The sequence below is a fragment of the Budorcas taxicolor genome, chromosome 21 (genome assembly GCF_023091745.1).
Source record: "Budorcas taxicolor isolate Tak-1 chromosome 21, Takin1.1, whole genome shotgun sequence".
NCBI classification, from domain to species: Eukaryota; Metazoa; Chordata; class Mammalia; order Artiodactyla; family Bovidae; genus Budorcas; species Budorcas taxicolor.
The window spans coordinates 10,553,509-10,581,083 of NC_068930.1; the positions used below are offsets into that span (position 1 = coordinate 10,553,509).

Genomic DNA, 27,575 nt, shown 5'->3' on the forward strand with positions numbered 1-27,575 from the left:
TTTTGCTTTGGGTATTTTGGAGGCACAGTTATTAGTGGCCCACGTGTTTAGAGCCACGTTGTCTTGATTAACTGGCTCTTACTATATGCGTATGTTGTGCATGCTTGGTCGCTTCAGTCATGTCCAACTCTTTGTGACCTCATGGACCTTAGCCCACCAAGCTCCTCTGTCCATGAGGATTTCCCGGGCAAGAATACTGGAGTGGGTTGTCACTTCTTTCTCCAGGGGATCGTCCCAAACCAGAATCCAACCACTGTGTCTTCCGTCTCCTGCAGAGGCAGGAGGGTTCTTTCCCACTAGCGCAACTTGGAAGGCCAGGCTATTAATATGTAATTGTCTACAAATTGTGAGCTCTTAGATTAGGTATCTTTACCTAGGTTTCTTTACCAAGACGGGTAAAGGACAGAAATAATCTTAAAAGAGGAGGATCCCAGTAGGATGCTGCCTCAGGACCACTACCCCAAATGCATCCTAGGGCTCTCCAACCATATCCCCATCTCTGGGGAACCCAGGGCCTGAAATCTCACCTCCATAGATCTTTGTGTTCAACAGTTCCTGTCTAGATATTTCTGTAAATGCCTGTGAGAGAGGAAACTGTATCAGGACACTTTCCCACCCAGAGAGAAGGTGTAGCATGGGAAGGGGGGTGGGACCCAAAGTTGGGACAGTCAGGAACATCCCAGGGAAATGTAACCAAATCAAGGCTGGTCGGGGGTGCAGCTTAGTTACCTGTGATCAGAGGTCAGTGCAGAGGCCCAGGACCCATCAGTGGTGTGTCAGGTTGGCTTGGAACCTGGTTCAGATCCACAAGGGCCTCTGCGGCTTTTAGAATTCCAGGTGCAGCATCCTTAATGCAATGTTGAAGTTCTTTTAAAATGTGAAATGTGTTTTCAATGTGGATGTGAGGACTGCAGTGAGCAAAACCATTCCTAATAGCCTTTTGTTTGTTTCTCTGAAAGCTCTGTTCCTCCCCACAGGAACTAAGGGTTGCCTCTGAATCCCGGTTCAAGCTGACATTCTGCTGCCTGAATTCCAGGGTCACACTTTGTTTGTGTTCTTTCCTCTGGTGTCAGACTGTGTGTGTTGCAGGATATATTGCCATCATATTTATGGCAACACAAATACAACCCGAATGCCCTCAACAGTCTGGTTTGGATTCCACAAAGCAAGAAAAACAGACTGGAGTGTTTCCTATACTGATAAGAAGATGCAATCAAGAAAGCACACGATGTGGTTCATCAAATCTGAGCCCTGAGACTGAAGGCAAAGCATTGCTGTATGAACCGCCAACAAAGCAAACACTCTGCTCAACTGTAACAAGATGTAAGAGGGAATTGACTGGAAGATTCTGATTTCAGAATGCCAAAATGTTACTTAAAAAAAGGAAGTGTTTCCCTGGTGGCCCAATGATAAGAATCCACCTGCCAATGCAGGGGACAGGATCCCTGGGGTCTGGTAAGATGCCACACGTTGCATAGCAACTAAACCTCTGTACCAACCACTGGTCCTGCACTCTAGAGCCCCAAAGGAGCAACTACTGAAGCCCACGTGCCTCGAGCCTAGGTTTTGTGGTGAGAAGCCACAGCAACGACCGATCCCACAAGTGGGAAATGAGTCAGTCTGCTCTGCTTTGGCACTAGGAAGGAGTTGAGGCCTCTGCATTTGCTAGGGGGCAGTGCTGGGGGTAGAGGGACCCCTAGCAAGACCCTAGAAAGGTGCTGGTGTCATTTTAAAAGATATTACTCTTCTTTTTCTGATTTGTCATCCTATCAACGTGGGGATGGATTTAAGGCGTAATATTGTAAAAGCATGGCCCCATCCATCAGAACAAGACCCAGTTTCCCCCTCAGACAGTCTCTCCCATCAAGAAGCTTTTATAAGCCTCTAATCCTTCTCCATTAGAGGGTAGACAAAAGGAAAACCACAGTCAAAGAAAACTAACCAATCTGATCACATGTATCACAGCCTTGTCTAACTCAATGAAACTATGAAACTATACCATGTAGGGCCACCCAAGACAAACGGGTCATGGTGGAGAGTTCTGACAAAACGTGGCCCACTGGAGAAGGGAATGGGAAACCACTTCAGTATTCTTGCCTTGAGAACCCCGTGACCAGTATGAAAAGGCAAAAAGATAGAACACTGAAGGATGAACTCCCCAGGTCGGTAGGTACCCAATATGCTACTGGAGCTCAGTGGAGAAATAATTCCAGAAAGAACGAAGAGATGGAGCCAAAGCAAAAAACAACACCCAGTTGTGAAGGTGACTGGTGATGGAAGTAAAGTCTGATGCTGTAAAGAACAATATTGCATAGGAACCTGGAATGTCAGGTCCATGAATCAAGGCAAATAGGAAGTGGTCAAACAGGAGATGGCAAGAGTCAACATCGACATTTTAGGAATCAGCAAACTAAACTGGACTGGAACGGGTGAATTTAACTCAGATGACCATTATATCTACTATTGTCGGCAAGAATTCCTTAGAAGAAATGGAGTAGCCATCACAGTCAACAAGAGAGTCCAAACTGCAGTATTTTGATGCAGTCTCAAAAATGACAAAATGATCTCTGTTCGTTTCCAAGGCAAACCATTCAATATTAAAGTAACCCAAGACTATGCCCCAACCAGCAATGCTGAAGAAGCTGAAATTGATCGGTTCTATGAAGATCTACAAGACCTTCTAGAACTAACACCCCAAAACGATGTCCTTTTCATTATACGGGACTGGAATGCAAAAGTAGGAATTCAAGAAATACCTGGAGTAACAGGCAAATTTGGCCTTGGAGTACAGAATGAAGCAGGGCAAAGGCTAATAGAGTTTTGCCAAGAGAATGCACTGGTCATAGCAAACACCCTCTTCCAACAACACAATAGGAGATGCTACACATGGAAATCAGCAGATGGTCAATACTGAAATCAGAGTGATTTCATTCTTTGCAGCCAAAGATGGAGAAGCTCTATACAGTCAGCAAAAACAAGACCGGGAGCTGACTGTGGCTCAGACCATGAACTACCTATGGTCAAATTCAGACTTAAATTGAAGAAAGTAGGGAAAACCACTAGACCATTCAGGTATGACCTAAATCAAATCCCTCATGATTATACACTGGAAGTCACAAATAGATTCAAGGGACTAGATCTATAGACAGAGCACCTGAAGAACTATGGACGGAGGTTCGTGACATTGTACAAGAGGCAGGGATCAAGACCATCCCCAAGAAAAAGAAATGCAAAAAGGCAAAATGGTTGTCTGAGGCGGCCTTACAAATAGTTCTGAAAAGAAGAGAAGCAAAAGGCAAAGGAGAAAAGGAAAGATATATCCATTTGAATGCAGAGTCCCAAAGAATAGCAAGGAGAGATAAGAAAGCCTTCCGCAGAGATCAATGCAATGCAAAGACATACAGGACGACAATAGAATGGGAAAGACTAGAGATCTCTTCAAAAAATTAGAGATAGCAAGGGAACATTTCATGCAAAGATGGGCACAATAAAGGACAGAAATGGTATGGACCTACAGAAGCAGAAGATATTAAGAAGAGGTGGCAAGAATACACAGAACTATACAAAAAAGACCTTCATGACCCACTTAATCACGATGGTCTGATCACTTATCTAGAGCCAGACATTTTGGAATGCGAAGTCAAGCGGGCCTTAGGAAGCATAACTATGAACAAAGCTAGTGGAGGTGATGGAATTCCTAATGAGCTATTTCAAATCCTGAAAGATGATGCTGTGAAAGTGCTGCACTCAATATGCCAGCAAATTTGGAAAACTCAGCAGTGGCCACAAGACTTAAAAAAGTCATCCAATCGCAAAGAAAGGCAATGGCAAAGAATGCTCAAACTACTGCACAACTCATCTCACACACTGGCAAAGTAATGCTCAAAATTCTACTAGCCAGACTTCCAATAGTACGTGAACCGTGAACTTCCAGATGTTCAAGCGGGATTTAGAAAAGGCAGAGGAACCAGAGATCAAATTGCCAACATCCACTGGATCACAGAAAAAGTAAGAGTTCCAAAAAAACATCTACTTCTGCTTTATTGACTATGCCAAATTCTTTGACTGTGTGGATAATAAGAAACCGTGGAAAATTCTGAAAGAGATGGGAATACCAGACCACCTGACCTGCCTCCTGAGAAATCTGAATGCAGGTCAGGAAGCAACTGAGAGAGAGAGAGCAAGTGAGAACTGGACATGGAACAACAGACTGGTTCCAAATTGGGAAAGGAGTACATCAAGGCTGTATATTGTCACCCTGCTTATTTAACTTATATCAGAGTACATCATGAGAAATGCTGGGCTGAATGAAGCACAAGCTGGAATCAAGATTGCTGGGAGAAATACCAATAACCTCAGATATGCAGATGACACCACCCTTATGGCAGAATGTGAAGAAGAACTAAAGAGCCTTTTGATGAAAGTGAAAGAGAAGAGTGAAAAAGCTGGCTTAAAACTCAACTTTCAGAAAACTAAGATCATGGCATCCGGTCCCATCACTTCATGGCAAATAGACGGGGAAACAATGGAAACAGTGACTGAGTTTATATTTTTGGGCTCCAAAATCACTGCAGATCGTGAGTGTAGCCATGAAGTTAAAAGATGCGTGCTCCTTGGAAGAAAAGTTATGACCAACCTAGACAGCATACTAAAAAGCAGAGGCATTACTTTGCCAACAAAGGTTCATCAATCAAAGCTATGGTTTTTCCAGTAGTCATGTATGGATGTGAGAGTTGGACTGTGAAGAAAGCTGAGCACCGAAGAATTGTTGCTTTTGAACTGTGGTGTTGGAGAAGACTCTTGAGAGTCCCTTGGACAGCAAGGTGACCCAACCAGTCCATCCTAAAGGAGATTAGTCCTGAATATTCATTGGAAGGACTGATGCTGAAGCTGAAACTCCAATACTTTGGCCACCTGATGAGAAGAACTGACTCATTTGAAAAGATCCTGATGCTGGGAAAGATTGAAGGCAGGAGAAGGGGACGACCGAGGATGAGATGGCTGGATGGGATCACCAACTCAATGGACATGAGTTTGAGTAAACTCCGGGAGTTGGTGATGGACAGGGCGGCCTGGCATGTTGCAGTCCATGGGGTTGCAAAGAGGCAGACACAACTGAGTGACTGAACTGAACCCGAAAAATAAACCCCTGACTCACTTGTCTCTGATGGCAGGTTTTCCCCCAGATAAGCAGACTAAATGCATTTCCCTGAATGTTTAATACAAGCAAGGTTCTTGAAAGCCACCGTGGACACTCCTGCACATGGAATGAGGTGCTTCCTCCACCAACGTGCATGTCTTCTCTTCATCCTTGGGGGACCCTGCAGTCTGGCTGCTAGGGTGGGCTGCCACCGCCACGGGAGCAAGCCTTCTGCCCAGGGCCCACACTCTTCATCACGGGCTCTCACGTTCCTCATATCCTTGTGCCATTTCAAAATGAGGATGCAAGGACAGTGCTTCTTCAGGCTGTCCCGGGGCCAGCATGAACCAGGGGCAGCAGTACAGCTACTTCTCTTCCCACCCATAAGACGGGTTCACACTGCAGAGTCACCAGATACTGAAGTCATGGACAGGGGTTCAAGGGAGTTGGGGCTACCCAGCCTTCAAGGTCAAAGTCCATACAACCCAACCAAGTGGTTGCTCCAGAAGTGACTGGCACTGAGCTGGTTTCTATCATAGGTGAGGTCCCTGCACGTGACAGGGAGATGCTGGGATCTCCCTGAATCCTCATGCTGGTGACTTTCATCCCCGGCCTTCCCGTATTAACCAAGAAAACAGAACAAACGTCACTGTGGGCCAGACTGGAAAAATGTCTGTGATATAAATGGTCTGTTTCCCATAGGTTGGAAAAAGTTTTGTCATGGGATTTGGCAGGAAGAATGGAGACACTCTTAGGAAAGAAAATAAAGCTGGATCAAAAGAAAATTTACTGCTACTTGAAAAGGTAAGCAATTTCCTGCCTGTCTCTGAGTGTGGTCTGAACAACTCACCCTTCATTCTAAGGTGTTCTTTAGCTTGGTGCTTCTTTTTTCTCTTCTGATTCATTGCCATTTGTTCTTTCTTTTTATTATGCTCTTTGTAGCAACATGTAATAAAGGCACAAAGCCACCTCATCTTTGGAGTGTAAAGAAATTATTCTGCATATCAAGTTGATCAAATGTGGCAAGAGCTCTGACCTCTTGGCCCCCCAGGCTGGGTTTATTTTGAGTGCAGTTATATAATATCTTAGCCCAACTAACCTGACCCAGGGTGTGTTTTACAAAAGCCTTGTTTTAGTTGCTGCCTTTCCAGGCTCAGGCACTTCTAAAAGAGTTCAGGACATAATTTCTTTGAGGTGGCACTGGTAAATGAGAGTGTCCAGAAAACCTGAGATAAGACACAGCCAGCATATAAGTCAGTAGATGAGATTTACCACTGGGACACGTAGGGTGCCCCGTACAGGCCAGTCTAATGTTAAAGTCTTTGGTACATGCTGTTGGTAAGTAGCATTAAGTCACCTTTCTGGGAGCTTATAACAGATGTCTTTGTTCATCAGGAACTTTCAGCATTTTATATTATTTTTTCTGTATTTTCCTTCTTTTTAGAAACAATCTCCCATTTAAGTCAAACCACAACAAAAATTCACTCAAGTTATTATTTAGTAGCTTACCTGTCTTGGAGACAAAATGACAGGAGTGTAGGACGGCACCCTTTTCCTCTCTCTGTCATTCCATATACCCCCACCAACGACGCCGGGCATCGAGTAAGGACTCGTGAGACAGAGCCACATTGTTGACAAGGTTGACTTTTTGTGGGAGAACGCAGGAGGACAGAAACGATGGACAACAGAAACGACGGACAACCATTCACGTATCCAGTCAACTCAGAGCAACTGGAAAGCTCGCTTCAGGCCAGGGCCTTTGTGGGGACAAGGGACCGGAGTCCCCACAGACAGTGTGCTGCTTACACTGACTCAGGGAGCGGTGTGTCCTCTTGCGCATCGTTTAGCCCATCAAAGCGTGTCGCGTGTCTGTACAGTGGGTCCAGCGTCCACACCTGAACTAGCTCAGGCCTTTGTCTTGATGCCCCTCTTAGCTGGTCACGCCCACGATGGGCGCCCTGTCGGCTCTAGGCTGGCACTTTCAGTGCATACTCCCAAACCAGATTCAGAGGCTCTAATGCTGAGTGGAGTCTACACACACACACTCGTGGAGGACACTGAATAACCCTAGATGGTGCAGGAAGAAACAGTGGTCCAAGGGCGGAGGGGGAAGTAGCCCTTAAAGAGACTGCAAGGACCTCTGCCCTGGAGAAAGACCCCAGAAAGAAAGGGAAGGCAGAAACCACAGGCGGATAGCAGGGATCCGTGGAGAAGGCAAATGGGTGGCAGACGGCCCCAAAGCTGGGCCCGGCTTTGCTTCCTCACCAGCCGGTATGGAGGTTTCTGTTCTGCTCCTCAACCCTGTGGCCTCACTGTGAGCAAGAAGACCAAGCAGCTCATCAGCTGTCTGTGTCTCAGGCACCGACGAGAGAGCCTCAGAGACGGTCGAGATGAGCTCACAGCAGAGTCACGATGACGTGGACATCGGGCCGGGGCATTTCAGTGAGCCTCACTTTCTCACCCCTGGCTCACGGGGTAGTGGGTCTTGATTTCTTGAGTTCTGGAAAGTTTAAAAGCCATGCTGGTATTTTCTTTTTTCTTTTTTTTTTTGCCATGCCAAAATAAAAAGATCCCATGGCTTGTGGGATCTTAGTTCCCCGACCAGGGATTGAACCTGGGCCCGCGCAGTGAAAGTGCCAAGTCCTAATCACTGGACGGCGAGGGAATTTCCTAAAAGCCTTTCTTGGGCTAGACGAGGTCTTCTTCTGAACTGAGTGTTGCTTTCCCCCAGCTGAAGAGTGAGGCAAGTGGCCTGAACCTGGACTTTACTTAGTAGACCCACCTGAGATTGGATTCTAGGCTTGGCCACTTCACGGCACGTAGGTTTGACCATCAACCTCTCTGAGCACCCATTTCCTCACCTGCAAAAGGGAATAAGAGTATCAGCTTCTTTGGACTGCAGAGAATTCAGCAAGCCACTCTGCATGAAGTGTCTTGGGGCACCCAGCGCATGGAGGGTTGGAAAATTTACTCCCTTTTGTCAGAAGTGACCCTGTCTTTCCCTGCGGCTTCCACCAGATGGCCTTCGAAGTGACCACCCCCCCCCCCCCCCACCAGGGGTGCAGCTTTTTCTCCGTTTGCTTTAGGGCCTTTCTTTTGTATGTTCTCCAGAATGAAATTAATCTTTCCCTCTTCAGAGTCTCATAGTGGAGCCCGTCACAGGATCTGCTTTGATTTATAACTATCTTATTCATGAGCCACCTCCTCTCCTTACACAGGAGCCCCTCTAGGGAACTGTGACATAAAAGAAAAGTATATCTGATCTTTGTTCCTGGTTCCAGGCACACAGCGTCAAAACTCATAATTTCCAGAGCATCAGGAGTGTCTGTTATGCTGATTCGGTGACTCATGGTAGCCTCTTGATGGCTGCAGGATGGAATCTGGTCACCGGAAGAACCAACCACTTGATGAGCTGGTGGGGACTTCTAGTTGCTTGACCTTCAGGGAGGGGAGGTGTAGTTCAATCACACAGCCAGTGACTTAATCAACCTTGCCTACACAATAAAGTTTCCTGGTTGATAAATGTATTGCAGTGCCAGAAGGCGGCTCGCTCTGACTCCATAGTAAGAGGGGCAAGTGAGTAAAAGGAGTGACTTCAGCATTTAGGAGCCACCCAGACCTCACCCTATATGTCTCCTTTATTTAAAAAAATGTATGTATAGTGCTTTCCGGACTTGTGCATCTTATTCTAGCAAATTAACAAAGCTGTAGAGGTCATGAGAATTCCCAAATTTATAGTCAGAAGAACAGATGACTTGGGGACCCTTGAAATGCAGCTGGTGTCTGAAGGGAGGGTAGTCTTGTGGAGGACTTTGCCCTTAATCTGTGGAAGTCTGTGTGTACTCCAGGGGGTTAGTGTCAGAACTGTATTGGAGGACTTTGCCCTTAATCTGTGGAAGTCTGTGTGTACTCCAGGGGGTTAGTGTCAGAACTGTATTGCAGTACACCTGCCTGGGGCTTCCCAGGTGGAGCTAGTGGTAAAGAACCCAACTGCCAATGCAGGAGACATAAGAGACGTGGGTTATATCTCATGTGTGTCAGGAAGATCCCCTGGAGGAAGGCAGGGCAACCCACTCCAGTATTCTTGCCTGGAGAATCCCATGGACAGAGGAGCCTGGTGGGTTACAGTCCACAGTGTCGTGCAGAGTTGGACACGACTGAAGCGACTTAGCATGCACACACACACACACCTAGCTGGGGTGGATAGGAACAGGAAGAGACTCATGTATTAGTAGTCAGTCAGTCAGTTCAGTCGCTCAGTTATATCCATCACCAAATCCCAGAGTTTATTCAAACTCATGTCTGTTGAGCCGGTGATGGCATCCAACCATCTCATCCTCTTGTCGTCCCCTTCTCCTCCTGCCTTCAATCTTTCCCAGCATCAGGGTCTTTTCCAATGAGGCAGTTCTTTGCATCAGGTGGCCAGAGTATTGGAGTTTCAGCTTCAACATCAGTCATTCCAATGAATATTCAGGACTGATCTCCTTCAGAATGGACGGGTTGGATCTCCTTGCAGTCCAAGGGGCTCTCAAGAGTCTTCTCCAACACCACAGTTCAAAAGTGTCAGTTTTTCAGTGCTCAGCTTTCTTCACAGTCCAACTCTTACATCCATACATAACTTCTGGAAAAACTATAGCTTTGACTAGACAGACCTTTGTTGGCAAAGTAATGTCTCTGCTTTTTAATATGCTGTCTAGGTTGGTCATAGCTTTTCTTCCAGGTAGCAAATGTCTTTTAATTTCATGGCTGCAGTCACCATCTGCAGTGATTCTGGAGCCCAAGGAAATGAAGTCTGTCACCGTTTCCATTGTTTCCCCATCTATTCGCCATGAAGTGATGGGACCGGATGCCATGATCTTAGTTTTCTGAAAGCTGAGTTTTAAGCCAAATTTTCACTCTCCTCTTTCACTTTCATCAAGAGGCTCTTTAGTTCTTCTTTGCTTTCTGCCATAAGGGTGGTGTCATCTGTGTATCTGAAGTTATTGGACATTTTTCCTGGCAATCATCTTGATTCCAGTTTGTGCTTCATCCAGCCCGGCATTTTTCATGATGTATTCTGCATATAAGTTAAATAAGTAGGGTGATAATATACAGCCTTGACATACTCTTTTCCCAATTTGGAACCAGTCTATTGTTCCACGTCTGGTTCTAACTAGCTTCTTGACCTGCATACAGATTTCTCAGGAGGCAGGTCAGGTGGTCTGGTATTCCCATCTCTTTAAGAATTTTCCACAGTTTCTTGTGATCCACACAGTCAAAGCCTTTGGCATCAATAAAGCAAAAGTAGAGGTTTTTCTGGAACCCTCTTGCTTTTTCTGTGATCTGATGGATGTCGGCAATTTGATCTAAGGTTCCTCTGCCTTTTCTAAATCCAGCTTGAACATCTGGAAGTACACGGTTCACATACTGTTGAAGCTTGGCTTTGAGAATTTTGAGCATTATTTTGCTAGCGAGTGAGATGAGTGCAACTGTCTTCCAAATCAGGAACTGCATATATATATACATATGTATATATATATGTTGAACTGAGAAGAGCTGACATAGTATTTTATGTATACATCAATATTATTCTTTCTTTGGCCTTTCTCTGTTTGGAGTGACCCATAAAATTAGGGTCTTGGTGGAAGGCAGGGCCCAGCTCCCCTCACAAATGCTGGAAAGATCAGTCTTATTGAGGCCAGATGCACTCATCTTTGACTTCAAATCAGCAAATCTCTCTGATAGAAGAAACTTCCAGCTTCCGAGGGCAACAGTAATGCCAGTGGGAGTATGCAGCAGCCAGTGTCATTGGGACACGCTATAATAATTAGTATTCAGCAGATTTCCTATGGGAATTTCTGGCCCCTTTGATTAAAGTTTTATTCATTTGTTTTTCATATTCTGTTTTGTTTCTGTGTTCTCTTGAAAGTCACAATTTTTTCTACTCTGTATAGTTATTCTTGAAATTTTGCCATATATATACACATATACAATGCAATGCAATTCAATGCAATCCCTATCAAATTATAAATATATATATATGAATTTATTCCAAATATGGTAGGATTTTTCAATGTCTGCAAATCAATCAATGTGATATTCCACATTAACAAACTGAAGAATAGAAACCATATGATGATCTCAGTAGATGCAGAATACACTTTTGATAAAATTCAACATCCATTTATGATAAAAATTCTCTAGAGCGTGGGCAGAGAGGGAGCATACCTCAACATAATAAAGGTCATGTATGACAAACCCACAGCTAACATCATACTCAATGGTGAAAAGCTAAAAACAATTCCATCTACCATCACATCAAAAAGAATAAAACTACCTAAGGCAGCAAAACACCTATACTCAGAAAACTATAAGATGGTGATTAAAGAAACTGAAGATGCTGCAACCTGATGGAAAGATATGCCATGTTCTTGAGTTGGAAGAAACAATATTGTTAAAATGACCATTCTTCCTAAAGCAATCTAGATTCAATGCAATCCCTATCAAATTACCAAGGGCATTCTTCACTGAACCAGAACAAAAAAAAATTTTTTTTAATTCATATGAAAACACAAAAGACCCTCAATAGTCAAAACAATCTTGAGAAAGAAGAATGGAGCTGGAGTAATCACACATTCTGACTTCAGACTATACTATACATACAGTAATCAAAACAGTATGGTACTGGCACAAAAAGAGACACATTGATCAAGGGAACAAGATAGAAGTCCCAGAAATAATCTCTGTACTTGTGGTCAATCGATCTATGACAAAGGAGGCAAGAATATACAATGGAGAAAAGACAATCTCTTCAATAAGTGATACTGGGAAGATCTGACCGCTGCACAAGAAACAGGGAAATTAGAACAGTCTCTAACACCATGTACAAAAATAAAATGAAAATGGGTTAAAGACCTAAATGTAAGCTCAGATACTATACAACTCCTAGAGGAAAACATAAGCAGAAAACTTTGACATAAATTGCACCAATTTTCTTTTTGAATTCATCTCATAATGTTAATAAAATAACTTAAAAAATGACTAACTAAACTTAAAAGCTTTTGCACAGCAAAGGAAATCATAAACAAAATGAAAAGACCACCTACGGAATGGGAGAAAATATTTGTAAATGATGCAACCAACAAGCGATTAATTTCCAAATTAGGCAAACAGCTCAATATAAAAGAAAAAACAACCCAATCAAGAAATAGGCTGCTGCTGTTGCTGCTGCTAAGCCGCTTCAGTTGTATCTGACTCTGCATGATCCCATAGACGGAAGCCCACCAGGTTCCCCCATCCCTGGGATTCTCCAGGCAAGAACACTGGAGTGGGTTGCCATTTCCTTCTCCAATGCATGAAAGTGAAAAGTGAAAGGGAAGTCGCTTAGTTATGTCCGACTCTTCGCAACCCCATGGACTGCAGCCTACCAGGCTCTATCGTCCATGGGATTTTCCAGGCAAGAGTGCTGGAGTGGGGTGACATTGCCTTCTCTGCAAGAAATGGGCAGAAGACCTAAACAGACATTTCTCCAAAGAACGCATTGGCCTGATGGGGCCAACAGGTACATGAACAGATGCTCCACATTGTTAATTATTAGAGAAATGCAAGTCAAAACTACAATGAGGTACCACCTCACACTAGTCAGAATGCTCACCATAAAAAAGTCTACAAATAATAAACGCTAGAGAGGGTATGAAGAAATGGAAAGCCTCTTACAGTATCGGTGGGAATGTAAACTGGTGCAGCCACTATGGAGAATAGTATGGAGGTTCCTTTAAAAACTAAAAACAGACTTAACACATGATCCAGCAACCCCACTACTGGGCTTATATCTGGAAGGGACAGAAACTTTAATTCAAAAAGATACAAGCACTCCAACATTCATAGATGGACTATTTATAATAACCAAGACATGGAAACAATCTGAGTGTCCATCAACAGACGAATAGTAAGAAGATGTGGTAAACATACACGATGGGCTATTACTCGCCATAAAGAGAATTAAATAATGCCACTTGCAGAGACATTACTTTGCCAACAAAGGTCCGTCTAGTCAAGGCTATGGTTTTTCCAGCAGCCATGTATGGATGTGAGAGTTGGACTATAAAGAAAGCTGAGTGCCGAAGAAGTGATGCTTTTGAACTGTGGTGTTGGAGAAGACTCTTGAGAGCCCCTTGGACTGCAAGGAGGTCCAACCAGTCCGTCCTAAAGGAGATCAGTCCTGGGTGTTCATTGGAAGGATGGATGCTGAAGCAGAAACTCCAATACTTTGGCCACCTGACGCGAAGAACTGACTCATTGGAAAAGACCCTGATGCTGGGAAAGATTGAAGGCAGGAGGAGAAAGGGATGACAGAGGATGAGATGGTTGGAAGGCATCACCGACTTGATGGACATGAGTTTGAGTAAGCTCCAGGAGCTAATGATGGACAGGGAGGCCTGGGGTGCTGCAGTCATGGGATCACAAAGCGTCGGACACGACTGAGTGACTGAACTGAACTGATTTGCAGCAACATGGATGGAACTAGAGATTATCATACGACGTGAAGTCAGACAAAGAAAGACAAATATATGCTATCACTTCTATGTGGAATCTAAGAAATGATACAAATGAACTCATTTATAAAATAGAAACAATTCACAGACACAGAAAAAAAATTTATAGTTACTAAAGGGGAAAGGAGGAAGGATAAATTAGGAGTTTGGGATGAACAAATAAACAAGAGCCTACTATACAGCATAGGAACTATATTCAATATAATTATAATAGAAAAGAATCTGAAAAAGAGCATACACACACACACACACACACATATATATAACTGAATATATTGCTGTATACCTGGAACTAAGACAGCATTGTAAATCAACTGTACATATATATATATATAAAACTTAACAAAGTCTGAATTTGATTTGACATCAGGATGCCTGTCTAGGCATGGGCCTTAGAAGACTCAGTCTCTCCTCTTGACTTCTGTGCCTTCATTGTCCTATATTTTAGTTCAGTCTTTTATTTTTAAGCTTGAAAAAGTAAAAGTGACAGTGTTAGTCAGTCATGTCCAACTCTTTGCGACCCCATGGCCCACCAGATTCCTCTGTCCATGGGATTTTTCAGGTAAGAATACTGGAGTAGGCAGCCATTACCTTCTTCAGGGGATCTTCCTGACCCAAGGATGGAACCCAGGTCTCCTGCACTACAGGTAGATTCTTTAACATCTGAGCCACCAGGGAAGCCCACAGTCAGCTATTTATTATTGTTTTCATTATAATAATTTCACAAATATTCTATATTTTTTGTGACTGGAATCTTTTACTTAGCATAATTCGAAACTGCCTTTTAAGTCATCTGTTAAACTCTTCACATCAACAGTTGTATTTAGAATTTTTTTTAAGCTCTATTACTCCCTTTTTCAATTTGCCTAATGTTCTGATAGTCTTTTTGCTAGCTTTTTGTGATTCTATCATTATTGTTTCAAACATTCCATATACAATCATGCTATTTTCTGATAATATCTAGAATGATCTAGAACCTGATTCTTCAGGTTCTAAATCTGCTTTTGCTCATTCTTACTCAGGGTAGTTTGTTTCTTTGCATATTTGGTGATCTTTGATTGGAAATAAATGCTGAGCTTATTTTGGGTAGCGGCGGCGGTGGTGGTTTAATTGCTAAATTGTGTCTGACTCTTGTGACCCCATGGACTGTGGACTGCAGCCTGCCAGACTCCTCTGTCCATGGGATTTCCCAGGCAAGAATACTGGAGTGGGTTGCCATTTCCTTCTCCAGGGGATCTTCCTGACCCAGGGATCAAACCCGAGTCTCCTTCATTGAGGGAATATTCTTCATTGATTGAGCCTCTAGGGAACCCCCTAACTTACTTGTTTATAGAAAGTATGAGGTTTTAAAAAATCAAGAGAAATTGCATATACTTTGTTGGGAGTCTGGGTGCTAGAGACCACAGGATGCCCCTGCAAGGGTCCAGCTTACAGAAAGTTTTGGTTTCATTCTAACCCCTGTGCTAATGACAATACTGATACTGGCATATGCCCTCCCTGCCTTTTTTGTGTTGTTGGTGCTGACCACTCACTCCCGCAGGCTGCAGCCCAGGGTACGTGTGATATACCCGTGTGACGGTACGATGTATATGTACTATAGCTTTCCTTTACTACTGTGTGCCCAGCAAGGCACACAAGTTCCCTTACCTAGTTCATCTGCAAGTGAAGGGCCCTTCAGAACACCTAGTTTGCCATTCTGCTTCCCCTTCCTGGAAACCCCTAGCCTGCTTCTGTTTCTGCCCTTCTGCCCTGCTTCTCCAGCTTTATTGGTGAATCTTAAATGTACCATAAAATCTCTACCCTCATTCCATTTCCTGTGTGGATCTCCAAAGTCAGATTCCATTAGCCCACAACTGAGAAAACTGACTTGTAGAGTAGCTTCCTAGTAGTAATGATATTTGTGAGCATTAGTAGTTACTCTGTCATGCTCTGAGGGCTTTACATGTATTAATTCCTATAGTCATTACAACCTTCCCATTTTACAGATAAGAAAATTGAGGCACAGAAAAGTTGAGTGACTTGCTTTGCAACTGTTGGCACAGGGAAGTGAATCCTGGCAGCCTGGCTCTTTTCCATTCTCATGACTGCAAACAGAAGGGCTCAGGACCCATTTGGGATTTAGCAGAAAAAGTCTTGTTTTTCGAGGAATTGGCCGCAAACACCCGGAAACTCATAAAGCCCTGACCTAGCCTTTCTGGCATGTTATGTGCAGCAGTGAGGCTTGGCAGTGAGCCTGGGGTTCTCTGAGTGTTTTTGCTGGTTGAAAAAAGCCCAAGTTCTAACTCAAGAGTGGAGAGTTTCCTTGACTGCATCTGTGCAGACAGGCTAGAAAATCAATGCTACAGTGGCTGACAATGCACGATTCAAGTGGTTTTGCTACATTTTCAGCTTGACTGGAAAACTCTGAGAATAGACTCAAGTCTCCACCTTTGGCTTGATCCAACAGAGGCATGAAATTGATGGTCAAGTGTGAATAAATAGCCGGCTATGCTCTGAGCCTCTAAGTGACACCGTATGGGGACGGGTACAAGTGAAGCAATTGGTTCAGGGAGGAGAGGTCTGCTCTACAGACGAGACCTCCCTTCATGTCCTGTCCGAGGATGCACTTTCTTCTGATTACTTTCTTAAAAATTAAGCCATGTTGTTTATACTAATAACCACGTATTAAGCTCTTACCATGCGCCAAGTGCTATGCTTGATAAAGTTACCTTTATAGACTCACATGCTTCTTTGCTGAGCACACTTCCCTCTTTTATTCCTGAGAACCACCCTGAGGTCAGCACTAGTATTCCCCCATTTCATGAATGAGGACATTGAGGCTGGGGACTGTGATTTTCCTGAGACCCTGCAGCCAAAAGGTATCTTCAGTTCTCAGGGCAGCAGAGCCTGCCTGGGCCACTCCCCACCACTCCCAGGGCGTCCTTTTAGCCTGTTTTTTTTTTTTTTTACTGCTGAGCTCAATGGGCCCCCTGGGGGCAGGTGAGTCACACCCAAGGACTGAAGCCTAGCCCATGTCCCAGGGCACCCAGCGTGTGTGCTCTCCCCTCCCATGTGGATCTGGTCACCAAGGGGACTATAACCTGGGTTTTCTCGGAACCACAGAAGGAACCAGCTGGGCTCTGAGTTCCTGGGTCTGGGCTCGTAGGGAGTTTACCTTCACCGCTTCCCAGCTGGAATTCACCAAGTGCTGCCGGAAGGGCCCGAAACCTGGAACCAAGGACAGGCTGGTTTGCTCAAGCCAGGCTTGGGCCAAGGTGTCTGCTTCTGCGTTGCTTCCCCCACCTCCTTGGGGACCTCTTGTGGCTCCTGGGGCCATCAAGGACCAGTGGGAGCTCCATGCATCCCTTTCCTGTGGAGGCTTGCAACCCTACCAATCTGGGAGTGTTTCCCCAAGTCCTCTTATGTGAGGCGTTGTGGGGGAGCCCAAAAGGAATGTGGAGCTGATCCACCACTAAGGAGGGCTCCAGAGGTGTGTGTACATATGTCCAGTTAAAATGCATGCTGTGTAGAGCCCAGAAACACACCCATGTGAGGATGCCCAGTTGTTTGTTATCAAAGATACAAGAGCAACTCAGTGGAGACGGAATAGCCTTTCAACAGACAGGGCTGGAAACATTGGACACCCATCAAAAAAAATGGATCCCTCAGCCTGCACTGTATACAAAAATTAATTCCACATGCATCATGGACTCAAACGTAATAAGCAAAATAATAAAACTTTTGGGGGCTTAGTGGTGAAAATCTTGGGACCGAGTGTTAGGCAAAGAGTTCTTAGACTTGATACCAACTGCATGATCCACAAAAGTAAAAAATGAGCAAGTGGACCTCATCCAAATGAAAATCTTTTGCTCTGCAAAAGATCCTGCTGAGAGGATGAAAAGACTCGCTTGCAGACAGCTGCGAATCACGCGTCTGACAAAGGCATTGTATGCAGAATGTATAAAGAACTCTTTAAACTCCACTTTCAAAGACAGTCCAGTTAGAAAAAGGGGAAGACATGAAGACACATTTCCCTGAAGAGGATATACAGGTGGCAGATAAGCACATAAAAACTGTTTAACGTCGTCAGCCATCAGAAAAATGCAAGTGAAAGTCACAATGAGGTGTCACTACATCTCTCTCAGAGAGGCTAAGATAGAAACACTGTAATACCAAAAGCCAGCGAGGACGAAGAGGAACTAGGTCACACAAACATTGCTGGTGGGAAGGTAAAATGTTATGGCCACTGGGAAATAGTTTGACAAGTTCTTTTAAAACTGAAAGTGGACTTCCAAGGACTTTCTCTGCTCCATATTGACCCCAGAGAAATAAAAACTTACTTTTACACAGAAACTTGTACACAGATGGTCACTGCAGCTTTATTTGTAATAGCCCATAGCTAGAAATCACCCCAATGTCTTTCAATGAGTGAATGGTTAAATAAGCTGGTTCATCCAGATCATAGAATACTGCTGAGCAGTGAAAATACAAAAGTGGAAGCAACCCAGGTGTCCATCGGCTGATGATGAATAAACAAAACTGGTATTAGCCATACGATGGTACATCATCTGTCAATAAAAATAAATGAAGTGCTATGGCCACACGACAGCACGGATGAGCCTTGAAAACATTAGGCTCAGTGAGCGAGGCTAGTTACGAAAGCATACCATTCCATTTACGTGAGATGTCCGCATCGGCCGCCTGTAAAGACTGAGCTTGAGAGAGAGAGAGAGAGAGAGAGAGAGAAAGAGAGAAAGAGAGAAAGAGAGAAAGAGAGAGAGAGAGAGAGAGAGAAAGTGTGTGTGTGTGTGTGTGTGTGTGTGTAGTGGGGGAGCAGGGATGAGGATCAGGGGGTCGAGTATCTTTTCAGGGTAATGAAAACGTTCTAAAATTGATTGTGGTGATAAGCGCGTAACTGTGACTACACTAACTGTATGCTTTAAATGAGTAAATTGTATAGCGTGTGAATTACATCTCAATAAAGCTACCAAAACTGCTTTAAAAATGAAGGAATTATTGGTATACACAACTTGGATGAACCTCAAGGGAATTATGCTAAATGAAAAAAAAAGTCAATCTCAAAATGATACGTATTGTATGATTCTACCTATATATTTGTAAATCATTATTTACATCTATAAAATTAATTATAGAGATGGAGAAGGCAATGGCACCCCACTCCGGTACTCTTGCCCGGAAAATCCCATGGACGGAGGAGCCTGGTGGGCTGCAGTCCATGGGATCGCCAAGAGTCGGACACGACTGAGCGACTTCACTTTCACTTTTCACTTTCATACATTGGAGAAGGAAATGGCAGCCCACTCCAGTGTTCTTGCCTGGAGAATCCCAGGGACGGGGGAGCCTGGTGGGCTGCCGTCTATGGGGTCGCACAGAGTCGGACACGACTGAAGTGACTTAGCAGCAGCAGCAGATGAAGAACAGAATAGTGGTTACCAGGAGTTAGAGACGGGAAACGGTGAGTGTGGTTCTAAAGGTATAATTCAAGGAAACCTTGTGATTTTGGCTCTGTTATTTATCTTGATGCTGTGGTTACACGAAGCTAAGCATGGGATAAAACTGCACAGAGCTGTGCACATGTGTGCACACACACATGCACACAGAGTTATACCAAGGTCAGTATCTTAGCTTTGATACTGAAGATGTTAACATTGGGGGTCTGGCTCTAGGGGACCATTCTACACATTTCTTTGCAAATTCCTATGAATCTATAATTATTTCAAAATTTAAAAAGAAGTATGATTTGGTCCAGAGTTTCTCAAATGCTAATGTGCATGTATATCTTATTAAAATATAGAATCCGATTGGGCAGGTCTGGGGTGATGCTGGAGATTCTGAGTTCCTAACAAGCTCCCCAGTGCTACTAAGGCTACTGGCCCTCGCCACACTTGGACTAGCAAGGCTTTGAACAACTGGGATCAGAATACTTCACAGGGGGAGAGAGCAGCCGGAGTAGGGGTGGTTGGGGAAGTCTCCAGGAGGAAGTGGGGGTGAGCAAGGACTTAACCGGGGTAGAGGCAGAGGAGTTGCCGGGAGTGAGCCTGGGCGAGGAAGCCCCACGGAAGAGGCTGGGGAGGCCTTTACATGGGGAAGGAGCGAGAGCTGGATGAGGCTTGCGGGCAGAAGGGCTTGTTCCTTGGACTGGGAACACTTATCTACACCGTGTATGATTACGTCATTTAACTGCAATTTATTATGATCTCTAATAAAAGGAAATTAGGTAGAATTTTGCTTTGGAGAGGACAGCAAGCCCCCTCTGGGACTGGCTTAGGAAAGGCTGTCTGCTGGCCTGGGGAGAGAGACTCCCTCACCCTCTCACTATGATGGCGGCTCCTTTTTATGGCATCCACACCGTCCAGTGGCCCCATCAAAGCTCAGGCCACGGCCCGACGACAGCCAGGAGTTGCTGGAGACCTCAGTGTTTGGGTCCAGGCTTCTGCCGTTGCATCTCACCTCAGCCCCACCACTTGGCAGTGTGGTGAGGAAGTTACTCAGCTTCGGTGCCTTGGCTTTCTCACCTGTAAAATGGGCATTGATCATACTAATCTAATAGAGTGGTTTGCAGATTGAATGAATCAATAAAGAGGAGCATCTGCAATACTGCCTGGAGCACAGGAAGCCGTGCCAAGTGCTCACCTTCATGGTGGCTCAGGTACGTACCTCCTGGGACCGACTAAACGATGCTGAGCATGGCACGTATTAGTTCCAGAATCTAGTAGGTGCTCAGCAAATGCTAAATCCTTTTTCACCGTCTCCCCCAGTAGCATGCGATGGGCTCCAACTAGATCCTTGGTCTGCCCTATTCCCTCTGATCATTTGATGCCACCATTTCTCAGCCCCAACCCCTACTTGGGCACTGAGCCTGTCGGTCAGGGGTCCTGTCCTTTCTTTTCCATGTTGAGATTTCACCTGTACTTCAGGCCCCATTTCTCTCTCCAGAAATTGAGAGGCAAGTACAGGTATTCATGTATGTGTGTGTGTGTATATATATATGTATGGGGGGATTTATCATAAGGTATTGGCTCACATGATTATGAAGACTGAGAATTCCCCAGATCTGTCTGTCATCTGCAAGCTGCAGACCCAGGAAAGTCGGTGGAGCAAATTTCAGTCTGATGTAGAAGGCCTGAGAACCAGGAGCACCCGCTCGAGGGCAGGAGAAGACTGATGCATCAGTCCATGCCTTCAGACGGAAGGGATTCAACATTCCTGGGCTTTTTATTCTATGCAGGCCCTTAATAGATTAGATCATGCCCACCCACACTGCGGAGGGCACTGCTTTCCTGAGCCCACTGATTTAAACGCTAAGCTCCTCCAGAAATACCCTCACAGACACATCCAGAAAGAATGTTTAACCAGGGGTCCGGGCACTCCGTGGCCCAGTCAGGTTGACCCAGGAAATTAACCATCACACGCCCCCTACGATGGTGCCAGGAGGAGGGCCAGGCCCCTGGGGCCTCTCCCCTCATCTCTCCTGCAGTACGGCCCATGTTCAGAGCTCAGTGGTTCCTGCCTGGCCCTGTAGGGAAAGTCAGCAGCTGCCAGATGGGTCTATGACTGGGGAGGGACTCACTGCAGGGTGGGGGGCGGTGGGCTGCAGGTGGAAGTAACATTCTCTAGCTCAGCTTTACCAGGTGAGGCTTTGAGTTCTAGCAATCTGATTCCTGGGATGCATTTCTCAAATCATGATTCCGTGATGGGGAGGAGCTATGATTAACTACCAACCTCTGGAACCCCGCCTCTATCCCCACCCCTGCAGGAGCCAGTACTGGAGAAGACTGAAGCTGGGGGACCTCTGGGTATAGCGCACTCACAACTTCACTCACAAAGGGTAAAACTTTCTCAGGGAAGAGGAAAGTTAGGGACAGGATGTCCCAGGAAATCTAGCGGTGTTTTCTGACTTTGACTGAATCCTATAGTATAAATTAGACTGAAGTTGCCAAGCAAAAAAAACCAGGAAAACATTGAGATTAAGGAAAAACCACTGGGAAACCAAGTACCTTCTGGGATGACTGTAGGAATACTAAAAATGCAGGGACATTTTTAGTCCCTGCCACATCACATGCTGCTTTAGAATCACATCAGATCAGTGTATTCAGATCATCTCTTATCTGTTTTCAATTAAGCAAAACAACTCAGCAAATGAAGGTCTGAAGCTTTTGCTTTGCATGGTCAAGCCTTACACTTTACACTTGGCAAGCCCTTGGGTGGAACTTGTGAAAAGTGGCAAGAGAAATCTCGTGGAATCAAGAGCGACCCTTTGGAGGGAGGCAGGCTTTCTGTCTCCCACTGGCCCTGTGTGGTGCCGGTCCGAAGGCCTTGGGCTTGAGGCAGTTTGTCAGAGCTCTTGTTCCCTCACCATCTGTCTACGTGCCAATGTCTTGGCGAGATTTACATGTGAAGCAAATCCAATTAAATGAAAAGACCGCCCCTGGCAGCTCAGAGCATGTTTAATAAAGGAAGGCCATGTTCTGGAAGCCAGAGGGCATTCCCAAATCACCACCTATGATCAGGTACCATTAAACAATCTAGAGTTGGCCAGCAAATCTCAGGCGGACAGGACAGAGGCAGGGGTCATTGATGTGACTCTAAGGCCTGCCCTGGTGTTCCAGCTTTCAGATTTCATTTGTGACAAGTATCACATTTACCAGGTTATAATGTCCTTAGGAATTCAAGGGTAATTTGAACCAATCTCTAATACCCAAAATAACACAAATGAGAACAAGGGAGATAAAAGGTTTTCGAAAGAACTTTCTTTTCCTCCTAAGGTTAACAGGAGTTTGATTATAGTCTGAAAATATTAAGATAGGTAATGCTCAGTTTCCTCCACACACAGGCACCCTCGTCTCTTGTCTCCTTCATCCACACAAGTCAGAAAACTTCAAATATGCCAAATGTGCCTGACTAAAAATAAAGAGCTGTGTGAAGAAAACAAGCCCTCCAGGCAGCAGCTGTGACAATGCCTGGGGGTGTCTGGGGTGGATTTCGAATGCGCTGGTAAAAGGTAGGAGTGGGTGGCTACCATTCCTTCTGGGGTTCAAAGTCTAACTGGTGGCTCTCAGTGGGTGCTGAGAGTTCCCCGAGTGGCTGAAGTCTCCAGTTTGCGGGGGAGCTATGTGCCCCTCTTGGGGTGGTCACGGCCCCCTTCTTTCTGGGTTCCCTGCTCCCCTTCCTTTTGCTTATTAGCAGCTGCACCCTAGTAGATGGCACAGGGGCCCCAGCCTCCGCTTCCCCACCCCCGTGGGCTGAAGGACAAAGGTCTAAGCCACATGTGGGCACCACTGTGTATGCCACTCAAGGGTTATTTGAAGTGACTGACACGACAGAGGCAGAAAAGCCTCTCCGTCCCCTGGTGGTTGTTTTTAACAGGGCATAGCAGGAAGTTATCCGGAATTATTGGCACCACCAGTTGCCACTCTTCCCCCGCGCTCCCCACGAGGGAACTATTTATGATTAGGATCAGGCAAGTGCGCATTCCACGGTCAGGCTAAAGGCAGCAGCAAGTGGAAAAGCAGGAAAGTCGCCTTACCGGTCGCCACCACGCAGCTGGACCGGGAATCCATGGGACCGGAGAGGGGAGCGCGCTTGTGCGCCTGCGCAGGTCGCAGGCCGGCCCCCACTGGCGTTGGCCTCTGGCTTGAATGGATGGGGACCGACCGCCCTGCAGCATCTGGGGGCCCTGAAAGGCTGAAGGCTCTAGGGGTGGGAGGAGGGTGTGAACAATGCCTCTTGAAAGCAGACGCAGCCGGCTCCGGGCGCGGGGCCTGCAGCCACAGGAAGGCGGAGAGTCAGAGCGGCCGGCACCAGGGTCTTTCCAGCCGCCTGGCTCTGGGCCACTTTATTGGTTGCTGTGTTCAGATGCGAGTCTGGCGACCAGCTGTCCCAGTTTGCCTGGGACTGGGATTGGGCGGGAGCTAAAAGCTGCTGCCACCTGTTAGCCCCAGCACGTCATGGTGTCGGGGACACTTACAAGGTGTTTGTTTAGACCGTGGCTTGATTAAATGTGGTAACTCTTGAAACGGATTCTCCAGAATATGTGAGAAAAAAAAAAGAAAAAGAAACAAGCCAAAACCACAGATGAAGCTTATGGTTAAAAGTGATGGTTGAAAGCACCTGCCATCTATAAGCTGTGGGTCCTTAGGCCAGTTAATCTCTCCCCACCCTTTTCTCCTTTCTGCGAAAAGGGTTCCGTTACAGCACTGTTTCCTGGGTAGAGAGCGCCGGGCACTGTCGCCAGCCCTCCCACAGCCCTGGGGGCAGAGGCTCACATAGCCAGAAAGTCTGCGCCAGCTTCCCTGGCTGGGGTCTCACCACCCCCAATTCCGTCTGCGATCAGCGCCCAGTAGCGCACCGGACTAGCTACATGCCCGGCGAAATGTGTGGGCTTGCCTCCTGGTTCTAGAGACAGTCCCCACTCCTCCTAAATTGGGTCCGAGTAACCTCAGCGGTTGGAGAAGGCAATGGCACCCCACTCCAGTACTCTTGCCTGGAGAATCCCATGGACGGAGGAGCCTGGTAGGCTGCAGTCCATGGGGTCGCTGAGAGTTGGACACGACTCAGTGACTTCACTTTCACTTTTCACTTTCATGCATGGAGAAGGAAATGGCAACCCACTCCAGTGTTCTTGCCTGGAGAATCCCAGGGACGGCGGAGCCTGGTGGGCTGCCATCTATGGGGTCGCAGAGTCGGACACGACTGAAGCGACTTAACAGCAGCAGCAGCAACCTCAGGGGTTAAAGCGTCTGCTTGGAATGCGGGAGACCCGGGTTCGATCTCTGGGTCGGGAAGATTCCCCTGGAGAAGGAAAAGGCAACCCACTCCAGTACTCTTGCCTGCAGAATCCCATGGACAGAGGAGCCTGGTAGGCTACAATCCTTGGGGTTGCAAACAGTCGGACACGACTGAGCGACTTCATTCATTCATTCAACCAAAAGAGCTAACACCTGGGGCTAGTTCCTCTATTGAAGAAGCCATGTCATGAAACATGAAACTTCTTGACCTTTCAGAATAAACTACTTTAAAAAAAAACTTTTTTAAAATTAAAAATACTTATTTTTTTTTAACAAAAGCTTTCTAACAAGAGGTACAAAACCCATACTTCTAGGACTTCCCTGGAGGCCCAATGGTTAAGACTCTGCCCTTCCAATGTAGGGGGCACAGGTTCAATCCTGGTTGGGGAATAAGATTTTACATGCTGTGTAGTATAGCCCCCCCCCCCCAAAAAGAACAAAGAAACCATAATTATTTTTCTACATCTGAGTGAGGCCATCGTAGGCTCCATCCAGGGGAAACCAGTAAGACACCATGTCCCCCAGCATCACACTGCTTCCCCAAGTTCAGAATACTCCCTAACAGAGGGTGTGACTTTGAGGTTTCATCTTAATTGGCCCCCTGATTAAAAAAAAAAAAAGTACACCTCCACCCCTACTTAATTGGGATCACTCCAACAAACTAGACTCCACCTGCTGCCTTCCCGGGTCACTGAACCGATGGGACGCTCCTTTTAATTGGCCCCTGGTGTGGGCTGCAGGCTTATTTACAGCAGACAACAGGTGGGAAGTGGCATTTGCCCCCAGTGGCCTTTCCCTGCCTGCTCTGGGAAGCTGGGGCGACCTTGTTTTGCAGGAAATACAGAGGGCTTTGCATGTCATCTTATTCTGAGATTAACACAGACAATACAAAAATCCAAGTTTAAAGTAATAACCAATTTCTCACATTCTCACTGTTGATGTTTTCTCTACCTCCCCGCCTCCCACCCCCACCTCTGATAAACGGATCCCCTGGTTCATGTCATTCAACTAGTCCTTCTATCAGAAGCGTTTGTCCATCATTTATAAACGAAGAGATTAAATCACTAGAAATGCCCACATTTGTAAAGTTCATTACTGCTAAGGTCAAACTCTGATATCAACACAACTAACGAGGTCTGGGTATCTAACTTGTGTTTACTAATGCCAACTCATCATGCCTTGAAATAGACTCCTCCGCTGTTAAGACTGCCCATTTTTAACAATGCTACTTTTCTCTACTTTTCTGATAATGAGGCTGCAATTTTTATTTTCCAGGATTTGACATGAGCCATTCCTATTTTAACTGCAACTGAAATGTGTCCTGGAATTTTCACTTTCCCATAATTCACTCATTTTCTTATATCCTAACATTTTCTCTAATTTTATAATCAATAAACAAGAAAATGAGAGAAATACATTTTGACTTAGCCACAATGACATGTCTGATTGTATTCATCCCCCTTCGGGAGAAAAACACACACACATTCTCACTCTTAAAAATGAGAACAATTCAGAGAAGTATGGATTTAAGGTCTGACATCTGCACTTTTTTCACCGTAAAACAAATGGTCCCCAACAGTCACCAATGTCAAACACAATCTTTCGACTGATGAAGCATAGTAAGCCTGAGAATGAATAAGGCAACTAAAGAGAGCTGTCTTGTTTAACAAAAAGCACAGTGATCTTCCTTACAAGTTAGATTCCCGAGAGGAAAATCCTTGTAATCATATTTGACTCTGGGATTAACAGAATAAGGTGTGACCCTCTCTCAGTGAACCGGAAAGCAAGCAGCAATATGCAGGTGTCCTCACCAGGGAGGACACACAGGTTTGCCAAGATGACACTATCCCAAGACCTAAAATATTTCTCATTTTGAACCAAACGTACAATGCTCTGAGGTTTGTTTAATTTTCTTATTGGCAAGTTGTGACTTCCTGCTTAAGCAAGAAGGATTTAAAAGGTTTGTTTATTGTCTCTGACACAGACAACTCTTGCAACACATTTTGTACACTTGACATAAATGAGATACAATCAAACTGGTCAAATTCCTCTTAGGAGGCGGAGAAAATAAATCAGCAAGAAGCACTGGTGGTTAAGATGATAATGATGATAATTTAATAATAAATAATAATAACTCTCCTCTGTCAAACGTCACTGCTTCCAAATCAGCTACTTACTCTACCAAATACATTAGAAAGAAAGTGAAAAGTGAAAGTGAAGTCGCTCAGTCATGTCCAACTCTTTGTGACCCCATGGACTGTAGCCTACCAGGTTCCTCCGTCCGTGGGATTCTCCAGGCAAGAGTATTGGAGTGGGTTGCCGTTTCCTTCTCCAGGAGATCTTCCCAACCCAGGGATCGAACCAGGGTTTCCTGCATTGCAGGCAGACGCTTTACCAGAACTGATAGCCAAACTGCCTCTTGTCAAAGCAGTTTGAAAAATGTCACTCTTTTTAGGTAGCCTTTGGGACTCAACCTTCCCTATCACTTTGCTTTTTCATCTTAATAATCCAGCAGGGGTGGACACACAGTTTCTATAGAGCTAGATGGTAAATATTTTAAGCTTGTGGACCACATGGTATTTCCAGCAGCCACAGATAATATGCAAATGGTGGGTGTGGTAGTATACCAATGATTATCTATGGACGCTGAAATTTTAATGTCTGTGTGTCACAAACTGCTATTCTCCTTTTACTTTTTTTCAACTATTTACAGATGTAAAAATTATTCTAGCCCACAAGCTGCACAAAAATAGGCAGTGGGCCGGGTAGGGGCTGTATGTTGTAGTTTGCCCAACGCTCCCCTAGAATACGGGTTTTCTCCTATACAGAGCATGCCACAGCTGGGGGTAAAGTGACCTTGTGGTATGCATGAACACATTTTCAGTTAAGTGAGCAGGTTTTAATTAAAATCAAAACAGGGATTAAGTAATTCAGAATGTTCCATCAAAAGCCCATTGCTTTCTCTTTTTTCGTTAGGTTCACCAGGTGTTAAATTAGAGGAGCATTCTGAATGAATATGGTAGACAGCTTTGTTTTCAAAAATGGTACCATTTATGATTTTTAACTGCTGTGGAATCAGCTCTCTGAAGCAGTTCTGAACTGATATTTTTTCTC

At 45.2% G+C, this 27,575-nt stretch overlaps 1 protein-coding gene across 19 annotated transcripts in view; it reads right to left on the bottom strand.

The window, feature by feature from the left end:
• Positions 1-23,525, bottom strand: part of PGPEP1L (pyroglutamyl-peptidase I like) — an 83,588-nt gene extending 60,063 nt beyond the window's left edge. For 6 of the 19 annotated variants that reach the window (XM_052659627.1, XM_052659628.1, XM_052659629.1 and 3 more), the window contains exon 1: positions 23,201-23,525. In XM_052659627.1, coding sequence (XP_052515587.1) covers positions 23,201-23,234 — 34 coding nt within the window. In that variant the 5' untranslated portion in view covers positions 23,235-23,525. Of the gene's footprint in view, positions 1-6,649; positions 7,641-7,922; positions 8,002-16,754; positions 16,882-19,982; positions 20,190-23,200 lie in introns of all 19 variants that reach the window. The other 13 variants (XM_052659623.1, XM_052659630.1, XM_052659614.1 and 10 more) reach the window with 7 other exon arrangements.
• Positions 23,526-27,575: the final 4,050 nt, after the last annotated feature.